Source organism: Pleurodeles waltl, chromosome 9 (genome assembly GCF_031143425.1).
Source record: "Pleurodeles waltl isolate 20211129_DDA chromosome 9, aPleWal1.hap1.20221129, whole genome shotgun sequence".
In the NCBI taxonomy this organism is placed as follows: Eukaryota; Metazoa; Chordata; class Amphibia; order Caudata; family Salamandridae; genus Pleurodeles; species Pleurodeles waltl.
In genome coordinates, this window is record NC_090448.1 from 720,062,447 (window position 1) to 720,075,806 (window position 13,360).

Here is a 13,360-nt window from a genome sequence, read left to right on the forward strand (position 1 = left end):
AAGGTTCTCCATGTAAAATAGTAGTACAGACACTTCTGCACTCAGTGTACATTCACAGCTCACTCCCCTGTCTAGTACTGTTGTGCCCATGTATCACGCTACCTAGAGCATTTCCACATGCGGCATATGCACTCAATCTGTGCACATTGTACAGTACTAAAGCCTCTCTGTACTGCACCATAGTGTGGCGCTTTAAATACACACCGTCAGCGCACACACGTTTGTCGTGTGCACACTGTTCCACACTGCACCCTTTGTTTAGTGTATGTCTTGCTTGCTCATGTGTATTCAGCACATGGGTTAATCACGCACACACTTCCACATCAACCTGATGTAGGCCAAGGGTGAGTTAAACACACAGCAGCTAAGCTTTTGGAAAGGTGAGTGAGCCTCTAGGCCTCACTTCAGTGACACAGGGTAAAAAGGACCTGTTCACAAACACTGATCACTACATGGTATGCTGCTCCTAACACACTTGTACTGTTTAACACCTGGTGACGGCATTACCCTACCACCAGTATGAGGGTAGCGCTTTGGGCGTCCCTCCGAGTCCAAGACCACAATCCATGAGACGGGCTTATGTTGTGGCGGACACTCATGACCTGCGCTCGCGTGTGATGAAAAATCAGCATTAGGGATCCAGGCAGCAATATAGTGGGGCATTCTGATCAGGGGTACACATCTTCACCATGCAGAGGACTTTTCCTTCCCAATGCCTTGCAAAATAGAAACTGCAGTTTCTAAAAATAAAAAAATATATATATTTTTTTAAAAGTCCCTTGCTATCAAAAGTTGTCAATGAATTTCTAATGGTAGGTCTGTCTCCATTCTCCTTAGTTCTGTATCTAGATCCCCACATGCTAGACATAGGAATGCAGGCAGTACACTTTCACAGCCTGAGATAGCTGTCCACACCCTCTATTTTATGCTGTGCCAGGATATCCTAAATGGATCTCACTGTCCTCACTACTTAGACTTAAACCAATAATCCTTTCACAGTACATCAGATGTATATGCACACACTATACAGATACACAGGATGTTAGCATAAGGTTTTGTGTATATACATAACATCAGAGGTCTATGCAAGACTGGGTATGCTACACGACGGGTGCACGCTTGGTGCATCTCTCCGGACACTTAAGAGGTTTAAGCCCTTTCATGGTTGGGGCAGGCCTAGTCCACTGCGCACACGCTTAGATTAGCATTATGTTGGGGCCAAAATTATTATCACAATACCAGATTTGGGTGCAGTGCACCACTCAAGGAAGGGGAACATGCTCTTAAACCATATAGGGACCACTACCATTGCAACGCCCACTATGCCACTCTAGAGTAAAACCTGCTACGGGGCTTTGAAACGGTATTGAAATACCAGCATCCAGAGCACATTCTAAAAGCCACCATTCTTAATGTGTGAGCTTGTTTGTTTTTGTTAATCCCCTGCCTCTTAGTCTGTGCACACTCTGTACTTTGAAGGTTTAAACTTGCATTACTTGAGAAGAATTTTCTATCTGGACTATTCTCAACTATAGATTTTCTATAAACCATTTTTTGAGATGTGTCCATCCACGACAATCACTGTTTCAGCTACCTTTCACCCTCTTACTTTCTCATTTTTGTGGACGTGCCACTTTTCTTTGTTGACATTGGGTCTGACCTCCTGTGTGTTCTACAGCTTTAATTTTGTCTTGGAATTTCTAGGACTTTTAACGTCGAAGTTAATTTAGTCAGAGCCTTTGAATTTGTAATCTATGCCTCTTTACAGTTTATCTGCTAACTCTGGTCGGTCCTTAATCTCTTAAACTTTCCAGCTACTGAGGCAAATACATATACATATGAAGATGGTGCAAGGGCGGCTTTCTTCCAGAAGCACGACTGAAGAACCTGGGAATAAGACATTAAGTTGTGACTTTATTTTTCTCTTACTAAACAAGGTGTTGTACCCGAATCGTTCAACCCGATTAATCCTATCTCCATTGTAAAGCACAAGCCAAAAGGAGATGTTCACGTTGTTTGAGCCTTCTACAAAGACACCTGTGCCCGTTCACCTTCCTTGTATGGGACCCGCCCTGCACATGTTGTAAAATCCTATGAGTGGATTCCATTCTGCCAATCCTAGGCACTCAGTTGCAGCACTAGCCAACCTTCAGCTCCTCTGTATTCTTTCACAGATCAGACCAACCCTGGCGTTTCAAGGAGAGTAGTAGAAATCATATTTTCTCCAGCACTGGAGAGCAGTAGCAGGACCCACTAACCTGGAGAGGACTCTAGGACAGAAGGGTGTTTCAGTTATCCTAGATTTACCATCACGAGTGGGGCATTCTGCCGGTTTGTCATTTTTTTCACACAACACATCTTCTTTCAAGTACAGAGCATCTTCCCGATGGTCGGGTCTCAAGATTATGAAGTTCTTCTCCATGAAGGAATGTTGAGGGGTTCTGTTTTCCTTCTCCCTTCCCCTGTGGCTGCAGCATTGTGGACCCTGATGCTAGATATAAGCGTGCCCACTATGAAATTGCTACACTATTCGCTGCCTTAGAGCTTTGCATAGAGGTGATGAGGGCGGTCATCAGCAGCATCTGGGCTTCACCATTGCAAGCTTCCCCAGTTTCTTGTCGACTTCCCAAATTTAGCTATGGTCATCCCTAAATCTGGGGCTTCTGTGTTCGTGAACCTACATGCTCAGTATTTGAAGGAGAATCCAAGGAGAAAGAAACACCAGTCCACCCTATAGTGGTACACTATTCTGTTAATTCAAGTGAACCAGACACAGAGCCAAAGCAACAAAAGTCTAAAACATCTGGCTTGTCAGGTCCAGGAAATGCTTGTACCACAGCTGGACAAGTTATGGAGGGTTGGAAAAGGCCAGCCTCCGTCCAGGCCATGGTCAGGCAAGAAGTTAAATGTATGAGCCCTGACAATGGAAAATCTTGTAGGTGTGATTATAGAGCTCAGTTTTTTTCCAACATTTCATGGGGAATGGTTAAAGATTCATTAGACTCTTGAACAAGCAGATGAAAGTTTGTGATGTCTGGGAAGATATTTAAACCCAGCACCTACATAGTCAGTGCAGCACGTACTTATGGGGGGAACAATCCAGTTCTGCCTTTTTTCTATTGTACCAATATTTACTATTTTATTCCACATGGTTAGATAGGAGAAATGAACCAGCTGTAGGTTAAAGGAAAGTTGATAACTGATCTGCCAAATGGCGATTATTTTGGCACACTGTGTGAAGGCTAACCTCCCTGAGATCGTTGTTCATGATCACTATTCATTGGCTTTCCATTTGTTGCTGTGATTTTTTTTTTTTAGGTCTTTAATGTGGACTTCCCAGCCACGTGCTCTTTGGGTTTTGCCCGCACTGCGCTTTTGCTGTGCTTGAGTAGTCTTTTGTGTTAACAAATAAAAATAAAAAAAATTGGAAAGGGGCTTAGAACCCGCCCCTTACTTACCTGAACATACCATTTGTTTATTCCAACGCCGCTTTAACTTACTTGCTTCTCACTATTCAGCATGTCATCTGCTTTCACTTCCTGGTCTGCTTTGCCGTTGGTGCTGTGGCTTGGAGCTTGGGCCAAGTACAGCGTCTGGCCACTGGCCAGTGTCCTTTAACTGGCTACTTTACTCTAAAGGCGCATTTTTTAAAATTTATGATTGAGCACTCCATCTACACTCCCACCTTCCTCCCTCTATGTTGTGCTTTCACTTGCTCCACTCTCGTTATTGCTTGCACTCGGTCCCTCCCTTGCCTCATTTCCCCTTCATTGCTGTTGGTACCCAGACACCCCTGCTCTCTTCCCACGTGGATGATGATTCTTTTAAACTTGATGAGTTTTTTTATGTTTTACTCTGTAGCTTGAAGAACTTGTTTTTACTTTCAGTGGCATGATAAAAGTCAACGTTTCACGCTGACTGAATTTTTTTTCTTAAATAACAGTTGGATTTACACATTTTTCAGTTTCTGGTGGGCGTGAAGACTTGTGTTCAGCAGCACCATACATGCGACGTTGTTGCCTGCATCCGCTCCCAGCCCGGTCATTGATTGCACCCGGCATCCCCCTCGCTGGTCACTGCTTGCATGCGCTCCTGTCATTGCTTGCACCCGGCCTTCCTCGTCTCTCTTCCCTGTCGTTGCTATTTGCGCCCACCCTTACTCCACTGTATTCCCATGTTGTTGCTGCTTCGTAAACTCATTGCGTTTTCGTGGTTTTAAAATGTGGCTTCAAGTACTTGGATTGCTTCCGCTTGAGTCGCATGATACAGTCGGCGTTTCCCACTGAGTGAACTATTACTGAAATAAATAATTAGGTTCGCAGATATTGTTATGTTTTTAAGTGAGCGTGAAGATGCACGTTCGGAGGCACAGTGGACGCACCAGTTCCTAATACCATTTAGGGGTTACAGGGAGTAGAGCTCCCTCCCAAGGAGTGGGTAAAATCAAGCATGTACTGAGCCAGTGAGTGGGGCGCTCTTATGATGCCGGCTAGTCATGGCACGATAAGCCATCCTAAGTAGTTTCTGAAAGGGTGCGAGGCTGTCCGGGGCAATAAGAGCTGGGCGGGCGCTGCAAATCTCTCCGTTTTATTAATGAATGTATGACGCAATTGATGAAGCTCAGACCTTACTGAAGGCGCGTGCCAACAAAGCTGCTGTCCAGTCAGCAGCCAGCATTTATTTACATCGTTGTGCTCGTGGTCACATTTACATGTCCTGAAGTTCTTGCATGTTTTATTGTTTTACGTGCCCAGAGCACTGTGTGTGCTGCCGAAGTGGATTTATAGCAGTATTTCTTGCAGGCAGTACCCCACAACTACAGTAGCAAATCGAGGCTAACACCACAAGCTTTACATGGACATGTAAGTGGCTCTGAATAAGGGTCACCCCAACCCTCTCTTCTGCAGCAACTAATACTTGGTCCATCTTGAACGTGTGGGGACTACATTATGAAAGGATTTCGTCCTGTCTCTTTTGCTAAAACGTGCCCCTTATGTGTCCGTGGCAAGTGCCGGTTATTTTCACCCTGGCTTATACCAGGGAGGGAAATGCCTAATTAAACGCGGCTTTTAGAAAAAAAATATTGAAGCAAGATCAAATACTTACAAAATAATCCTAAACAACATGTGCGCAATGAAACCAACTTTTGTTGCTGAATAAGAAAGAAAAGGCCTTAAATGGAACCCTGCACTGTGTTTGCTAGCAATGCGCGGATACTTTTCTCACCAGTGCCGTACACCACCCTCACCTACTCCAAATTCATAACTGATACGATTTAAAGAAAACAGCAACAGCGGTCCCCTTCCTCTCTGTGATTCTGCAAGACTGGTGATTGGGAAAAAAACTTTTTTTTAAACACTTAAAGCCAGGCGTCTTTTCTTCATTGGTCTTTGAGCCCGAGACCGCACCGATTGACAAAGTCAATGGATCTCGCACATGCGCAACCTATTGGCTTTGCCAATGCTTGTTTTCTAAACAACGCGCCCCTTTTTACCTGTGTGTACTTCTACATAAAGAATCCCTTCCGGCCTCGTGCTTCCGTGCCGCTGTTTGTAGCCCCTCAGTAAAGAGCCCTTCCCTGCCTCTGCCCTCGTAATCCACAGCCTGCGAGTAATCCCTCATTGTGAATCGCTCCCGCATATTTCTCAACGAGTTGGCACCTTTTTTGCGAAAACTAATGTTTTCTTGAGTGGAAATGATGGAAGCCCCACCTCCCACTCCTCCGTGACCAATGAAACCAATTCTGTATAAGACAATTAAACAGAAAAGGTTTCTTCTTGTTCGTGTTAATGTCTGAGAAATATGTTATGATCCTAACAAGCCCAGGCAGTAACGATAATAAAACCATAAATATATTAGCTGTCTGATTAATGCTTATGCGGGGCCCCTGAATGATACACCAAGTTCATTTTAATTATATCGGATTTCAGGGCCGCCTCATTATGAGACTGCATTATTTTCTTTGTCAGCAGCTAATCCCCAGCCTGAGCCGAGCATTAAAAGAATGAAATAAGGATGTTTGAAATCTCATTAAGTTTCCCCAGAGCAGGCGGCTAAATCCGTTTTAAGACCCGCAGTAACCCATAACAGCTAACCTCTGCGGTCCCATAAGCAGGGTGGATTATGGCTCGGAGAAAGATTCATTTGTGGGTGGGGATTCTTGATGGGAACCATTCTGTGCTCCAAAACTGAAGAGGTGGAGCGAGCCCTGAAGCCCCCATGGCCAACCCTCTGCCCTGGTGGAGGGAAGATTTCTGTGGTGGGTTCCCATTGGTCCATCTCAATGAATGTTGAAGCGTACAGCATTGTACCAGAAGGCACTGGTTCCACAGCTCTGGTGTAGGCCTTCACTCCATCTGTTTAGCTTCCTGATATTCACCAAAAATCTAAAATGTCGTAAAATGATCTATAATTTATCAGATGTATCTGGGAGCAAGCTGGGCACATGATATAGGGGAGTTAGATGATGAGTGACGGGAAGCCTTAGCATCCCCTAGGGAGGTAGCCATGCGAGCAAGATGTCGATTAATGCAACTGAAAATTCTCCATAGGAGCTATTACGCCTGTACCACCCTGGCCAAAATGGGCAGGACCGCTTCACCCTTGTGTCCCCAAAAATGTGGCCTAAGCAGGTCATTCTATCACATGCTGTGGGGGTGCCCGATCATACAGAGATATTGGAGCTCAGTGGTAACCTGTTTAAATACTATATGTGGAAACACAGCAGAGCCTGAACCCAAGTGCTGTGTACTAAATATTTGGGTAGTAACTGATTGTACCCATATGGATGACTTTGGGATTAAAAGTGGCGAAATGCAATATAGCCCATGCTTGGAAAGCTACTAGTCCGCCTGGGCTGGAGGAATGGAAACTTGACCTAGATTGGTTCATGCCTTCAGAGAAAGTGATTTATTAGAGCAGGGCGTGTCCAAAAAGATGGATTCAAATCTGGGGAAATGGAACTCATACAGGGGTGGACTGTGTGCCTTGCTGACAGTTGGAGGACCAGAAGAGTATCACAGGACATGAGAGAGAGGGGGGGTGCATGGGGATGGAATTAAGGGAAATGGGGAATGATTGACTGTGAAAAAGGAAATGGGGATGATTAACTGTGTCTTGACTAATATGACTTCCAAGGCTGCAATGTGAATCTGTTTCGGTTGTTTTTCTAGCAATAAAAAGAATTTAAAAAAAACAATGGATCTGCCTAAAAGTTGAACGAGCTCAGCCCTGGTGAGGAAGCGCTTACGATGCTGCTCTGGGGGCACAGCGGGGAAGGATACCCAGATCTGTGTTAAAAGTTTCGTGGTACACCCCAACCCAAGGGGAAATAGGTCCTAATATAAATTCGGAGGTAAAGAGGGGGTGTACAAAATGGAATCAAATAGTGATTGGTATGGAAGCTTTGGAAAGCTGCACATCGGGCATCCCCTAAACCAGTGATGTTGAGCAAAGTGAAGTGAAGAACGCCCAATGCCTAGGGTGTACATTACACTAAGTTTTCACTGAGACCAAAAGCCCATTAACTGTTGATTTTATACATTGACTAGTCTTTTATTTGTTTGTCTGGTTTAGCCATCAAGTCTTACTCAGTAAAATGAGTGACCTGATGCCCCCCTCCCACCAACATTATCTAATAAAGGTGGGCAGAATGAAAATAAAAGGAGTCAAAACCGGACAGAGTAGTGCACACCAGGTGTGTCTAATGCTTATTCCTGTTAAAGTTTATTCCGATCCCAGGGTTACCGTATAGGTCAAAAACAAAACGTGCTTATTATGGTATTCATTCTCATACGTCACTATGCCCCCCCCCCCCCCCGAGGTTGCTTAAAGGAAATAAATCTCAAGGTAGGGTCTTGGCAGTCACCAAATCAAGGTTCCAGGTAGTCCTGTTGTCTTAGACATAGTTTTCGCTTGTCAGGTGGATCTTGGTCCAGGCCCTCATTTAGCAATTGCAGGGACTAAGAGGGTCTGTGGTAGAGACCCCACTAGGTTAGTAGCTGACTAAGTATTTTCATCAGTGCAAGAGGCCAGGCTTGTCAGTCACTGCTTCATTTCTGCTCACCTCCCCAATGTAGTTTACTGCTGAAGTTCAGTTTGGACTGCTGGATCTACTTCTACTATTGTTGCTCGCCCTTGAGTGTGGGAGAGTGCTTAATCTTTGGATGGGCACCAGGTGGTCCTGGACTGCAGTTTTGACCACTGCTCTGGTGAGGGCTGCAGGTGTTACCATTGCTCTAGGCCATGCGAGTAGCTTGTGTGCTACAGGTAGCTTTCCGACTACCTGGAAGTACCTCTCCCCCTGTGCAACCCAGCCTACTAAATTAAAGGAGTTTGCTTCTTTAAAACAATATATACGCCCCAAATTGAAAAGTGTGCATTGAAGAGAAAAATGTACGTTTTAAAAATGGCTGGATTTTCAAATTATATTCAAAGCTGACATGAGTGATAAATCATGAGGCTTTGGGGAGACATATTACTAATATTATTGCCTTGGTTCCATTAGTATTCCACCTATGACTGTCAAGTATTATCCCTGTAGAGTAATGGTTCTTAACCTGTGGTCTAGGGACCCCTGGGGATCTGTGAAGCCTACTCAGGGGTCCATAAAGCCTACTCAGGGGGTCCATGACTGATTAGGAAATGAAATAATATTAATAGATTAATAAAGTGCGTATAAGTAATGAAGCAAAATGTAAAATTGAAAATATTAAATTGGTCTGTAAATGTGAAGGAATTTGAAATTGGAGGCTAAAAATTAAGTTAGTATCCTCAGATTGATTCATGGGAGCAGTGCAAGTGCACCAAACAGAAGATAGAGTGGATGAGTGTCCTCAGTTGAAATTAGAAATGCTCCAATCTTTCCATTAAAGATTTATGTTATTAAATTAAATGTTTCATAGTTTGTGTTTTTGTTTGATGAGTGTTTGTTTCTGTTTTTGTGTGTGCATTTTTTGTGCTTTATATCATCAATGCGTAGGCCAGGGTCCCCAGCTTCTAGGAATGACTCAGTGGCGGTCTCCGGATTCAAATAATGATTCTGTGGCGTTCCCCGGGTTCCGATATTGATTAAGTGTGTGTCAGCAGAAGTCAAAAGGTTAAGAACCACTGCTGTAGAGACCTACTATATTCATAGACATTTTCTAAACATTACCGCTGCCAGCCCTGCCTGGTGGACTGATGTAATCATTACTGGTTATCTTGCATGGAGTGGTCACTAATGGGCTCCTCTCTGACGTGGTCACTATTAGCACACTAATAGTAGTAGCTTGGTATGATTTTCATTGAACATAAGTAGCTCTTATTACAGTTAAGGGTGGAGAATCCGCAGTCATTAGGGCAGAACTTCACCTGAGCTTGGTCTCAGCTGGAGGAAAATAGACCAGGGGCTGTAGTACACAAAGTGCCCTGGCGTAAAGAAGGAAAATGGGCAGCATTGTGTAATACAGCAGCAGGTGGAATTCCACATGCAGAATGACATCGTACCAAGTCTGCAAGGAAAGTTCATGATCACACAATTCCGGTATACTGTCCCCATGGAGCCAGTATTTTGGCGAGAGCAGGAGAGGTTTCCAGCTCCAATCAACTTTGCGCTTTTTCAGGTGACGATCTAGTAAGGACATTATTGGATCTGCTTTATTTTTCCTTCGCTGGCACACTGTTAACGAGTTGGCTCTGGATGTTGCTTTCAGTCCGGACAGCAGAAAAAGATGTCTTAATGAGCCCTGCCATGGTGGATGGGCAAATTGACCTAAAGACAAAGCAGGCCTTATTGGGATGTGCGAAGACTCACCTACACGTCTGACCCTCCCGCAAGGAAACGTTGTTGCAACTCAGGTTCATTTTTTGAGGGGTAGGGTTGGTACCCTGCCATGGAGGGGGCATGGTCTCATGCTTTCGTCCTTGGGAACCTAGATCTTAGGCATAGAGGAGACTTATTCTCTCTTTGCGCCTCTCTCTCCTTTCTTTGCCATCTAGCCCCCGGGTGAAATGCAGCAGGACTATTTTAGTTCAACAGTTTTTCTATTGGCAGTTTAAATGAGTCCACTGCCTCAGTTTGAATGGGTGCGGGTCTTAACATCCGAACTTAATCTGCGAGCGGCTATTATCCCTGGGGACTGCGTGCTGAAGAACACATCTGAATAATGAATGCTACAGAAAATAGGGTTACTTTTATTTTGTATAGCATGCGTTATCTGAACTTTAAAACAGTAGGTTTGAACTTTGTACTCGGTGCGCATGCCAGATCCGCATGCTTCACAAACGTCATACTATAGGATTTGCCAGTGCTTGTTCTCTTCGTGTTTTACTTGCAGTTTAGTTTCTGTAAACATGTAATATTTCCAAACACATATTATTTTGTCTTGTATACAACCTTCCTTTGTTGACAGACTGAGACCTAAAATGATTTATATACTTGCTTATCCCATTCTCTGCTCCCCTGTTAGATTTCTACCTCTCCACAGCACTCCTTAGCCTGCTGTCTCTCTTTTTTCGGTTCAAAACCAGTGCTTTAAATGGGCCGGTACTATCCGGTACTGAGTACCAGCACTTTTTTTTATTTTGAGAGGGAGAGTACCTGCACTTCTTGGGGAAAACGTAATACTTTTAAGTTGAGAGTACCGGCACTTCTCAGAAACAAGCAGGTACTCTGATACAGAGTACCTGCACTTCTATTTTTCAATTTCAAGCACTGTTCAAAACTACAGAAATAAGTAAAGAAATTGGTCTTTAGCATATAATTACCGGTTGTGGGTGCTAATGTATCAATACAGGACCTCAATATTTCCCTGATGGTTAAGCTTTACTATTGGCTTTACATTACCGCTTTGATGACTTTGCAAAGTAGTTTGTTACTGCACAGGTCTATCGGCAACAGAAGCAGCTCCTCCAGCCCTGACTAGGGCTTTTCACCAGTCTCATTGCCCTACTTACTGTTCTCCAAGCCCCAGCCTGCTGAAGAGAGCTCTCCCAATTAACTCCCAGCAGATCTGTTCACGCAGTTCAAGGTGCTTTGGGTTTCCAAATGCTTGTTTCGCAGTGGGCGCATAGTAAAATTAACTTGAACATAATACCTCGGTTAACAACTGTTTAAACCACATTTGTTGATGTCTATCCCAGAAACTGACAAAACGCTTCTTCCTAAAACTGAGGGAGGTTGGGTTTTCGGTTAATCACATATGAATAGGTATTCTACTATGCATTTGCCAATAATTGGTTCCAATGGCTTGGTAATAGTTTAGTGATTAGCTGGCACTAGTCAGAACTCTCACAAGAACTGCCATGGGGTACTTAGCACATCCTACCTTGGAGGTCTCTAAATTCCTTCTCGAAGTTCTCAACTCTTGGCACTTGTTGCATAATCTCTGCTGTCTAGCCACTACAAGCTAGTGAAAGGCCTCACAGTCCTTCACATCAAACCCTATTCAAGGATGTGACTACAATCTCTGCAGTAATGTATTCAGGGCTTTAGTGTGGATTCGAGAAAAGCCATCTTGTGATGAGATTCCTGCTGCCTCCACTGGGCGAACTATCCGGGGACTAACTGGTCCTATATTTAGAACGTTTCAAAATATGACTTTCTTTCTGCCAAATGAGTAATTTTGAGTCCTTGACATACCAATTCTGGTACAAAAGACTATTTTCACCGAATATATCTTTTATTTTTTTTTATGAAAAAGGTTTAGCAGCAAGTTTGAGATTGATTTGAAATTTCTTGAAGTTCTAGTTACTTTAACTGGTGTATCATGTCGAGATCTCCAGTGATATGCCACAGTGCTCTTCTGCCCTTTGGCATTTATTTCTTTTCGAATGGCATTTTATTAAGGGGCCTATCATAGAATTCTAAAAATAATTCAAAGCTTAAGCATTTCTCTAGACATATTTGAGCACACGGAAATTTCGGCTTTGTTTTTTTTTTAACGTCCTAGAAAAGATTCCTTTTGAGCAGTTTCTGTAATGTCAAGCGGAAGTGAAATTTTGGGCCCCTTTCCTTTGACCATCCTTTAGAGTTGAGGACTCCTGTATCGTTTTTATAGTTGCAACACAATTAACAACAGTAAAATGGAATCCTGAAGGAGATCACGCTGCTAGCCAGTGATTACACAATATTTTACCTCATTAAATGCATTTTGGTTTGCTTTGTATTAGTTGCAGGCAAATGTGCCTGTAAAATTGTACATTGAGTGCTTCCCTTTTAATGCATTCTTTCTCGTGTCATACAAAATGGAAGCTAATAAAAAATATTGATACCGATTGCAACCCGAAACCTGAGGGACCTGTTTGTCATCCCTCCATTAATTTCACTTTGTCGACAGAACATGATATTTCTTTGAAGCCAGACACTTCATGGGATTGCCTTTTTATGAGTCTTAAGCACGATACACCTTGTTAGAAGTGTTGATTATTCCTAAACGGTTTGTATCGGCCGTTTTACGACTTCACTGGTCACCTTTGTACTGTAATTTATGTGAGACCTTCCAGTGGTTCATATATTGGCAATTTTTAATTGACTTGTTCGCAGCAAATCTATAGACATTCAGATTCTTGAATCTGGAGTACTTAACACCACAGATGGACAGCAGTTACAGGTGAATAACCTATCCCGCACTCTACTTTGAAAATAATTCATTGTGAAGATCAGTCCGGTATTAATTGTATTTCTGAACCTGGTTAGTCAATTCCTAAGTATTTCAAATGACTGGTGCATCCGTACTTAAACAGACATTTCTGCTGCATATTGGACAATGGCAGTGTAGTGCCTCGAACACTGTCAGTAGTGACTAGGGAGAAGTACAACTACTGGGGAGTGGCAGCCCTTCACCACAAGGAGACCCACCACGCATGCGATGTGTACCTTTTTATTGCAACACAAACATTCTGTTAAGCAAGTACTTTTAAAAAGTATGTCCTGGGGTTTTGCTTTTCTTGCCAGACTAGTTTTCCCAGCCACAACTCCTATGTGTTAGTGGAAATGATAAGAGCAGTCTATACATTTACTGCAGAAGTGGTTCAGTGGGACAAGCACACTGCTTTTTTAATTTAATATTAATTAGGCTGAGTACAACAATAGAAAAAAATATTTGCAATTTTATACAAGCTTGTTGTTGATTTCTGTATTCTGCTGTCCCATTTGTAGGTGATCCACCTAATGGCTTCCGAGACGTCCTTCTACGAGATGGCCCTGAAGGCTTTGCCAAGGCTATCCGAAGTCACAAGGGCCTGCTGTTGATGGACACCACATTCCGAGATGCACATCAGTCCCTGCTGGCTACACGTGTGCGCTCTCATGACCTCAAGAAGATTGCACCCTTTGTGTCACACAACTTCAGTAATCTCTTCAGTATAGAGAATTGGGGAG

The 13,360-nt window shown here is 43.4% G+C and overlaps 1 protein-coding gene across 3 annotated transcripts in view; it reads left to right on the plus strand.

The window, feature by feature from the left end:
• The window catches only part of PC (pyruvate carboxylase), a 1,846,452-nt gene that overhangs the window by 1,746,504 nt on the left and 86,588 nt on the right, over window positions 1-13,360 (plus strand). For all 3 annotated transcript variants that reach the window (XM_069207836.1, XM_069207837.1, XM_069207835.1), the window contains one exon: window positions 13,139-13,360. In XM_069207836.1, coding sequence (XP_069063937.1) covers window positions 13,139-13,360 — 222 coding nt within the window. The remainder of the gene's footprint in view (window positions 1-13,138) is intronic.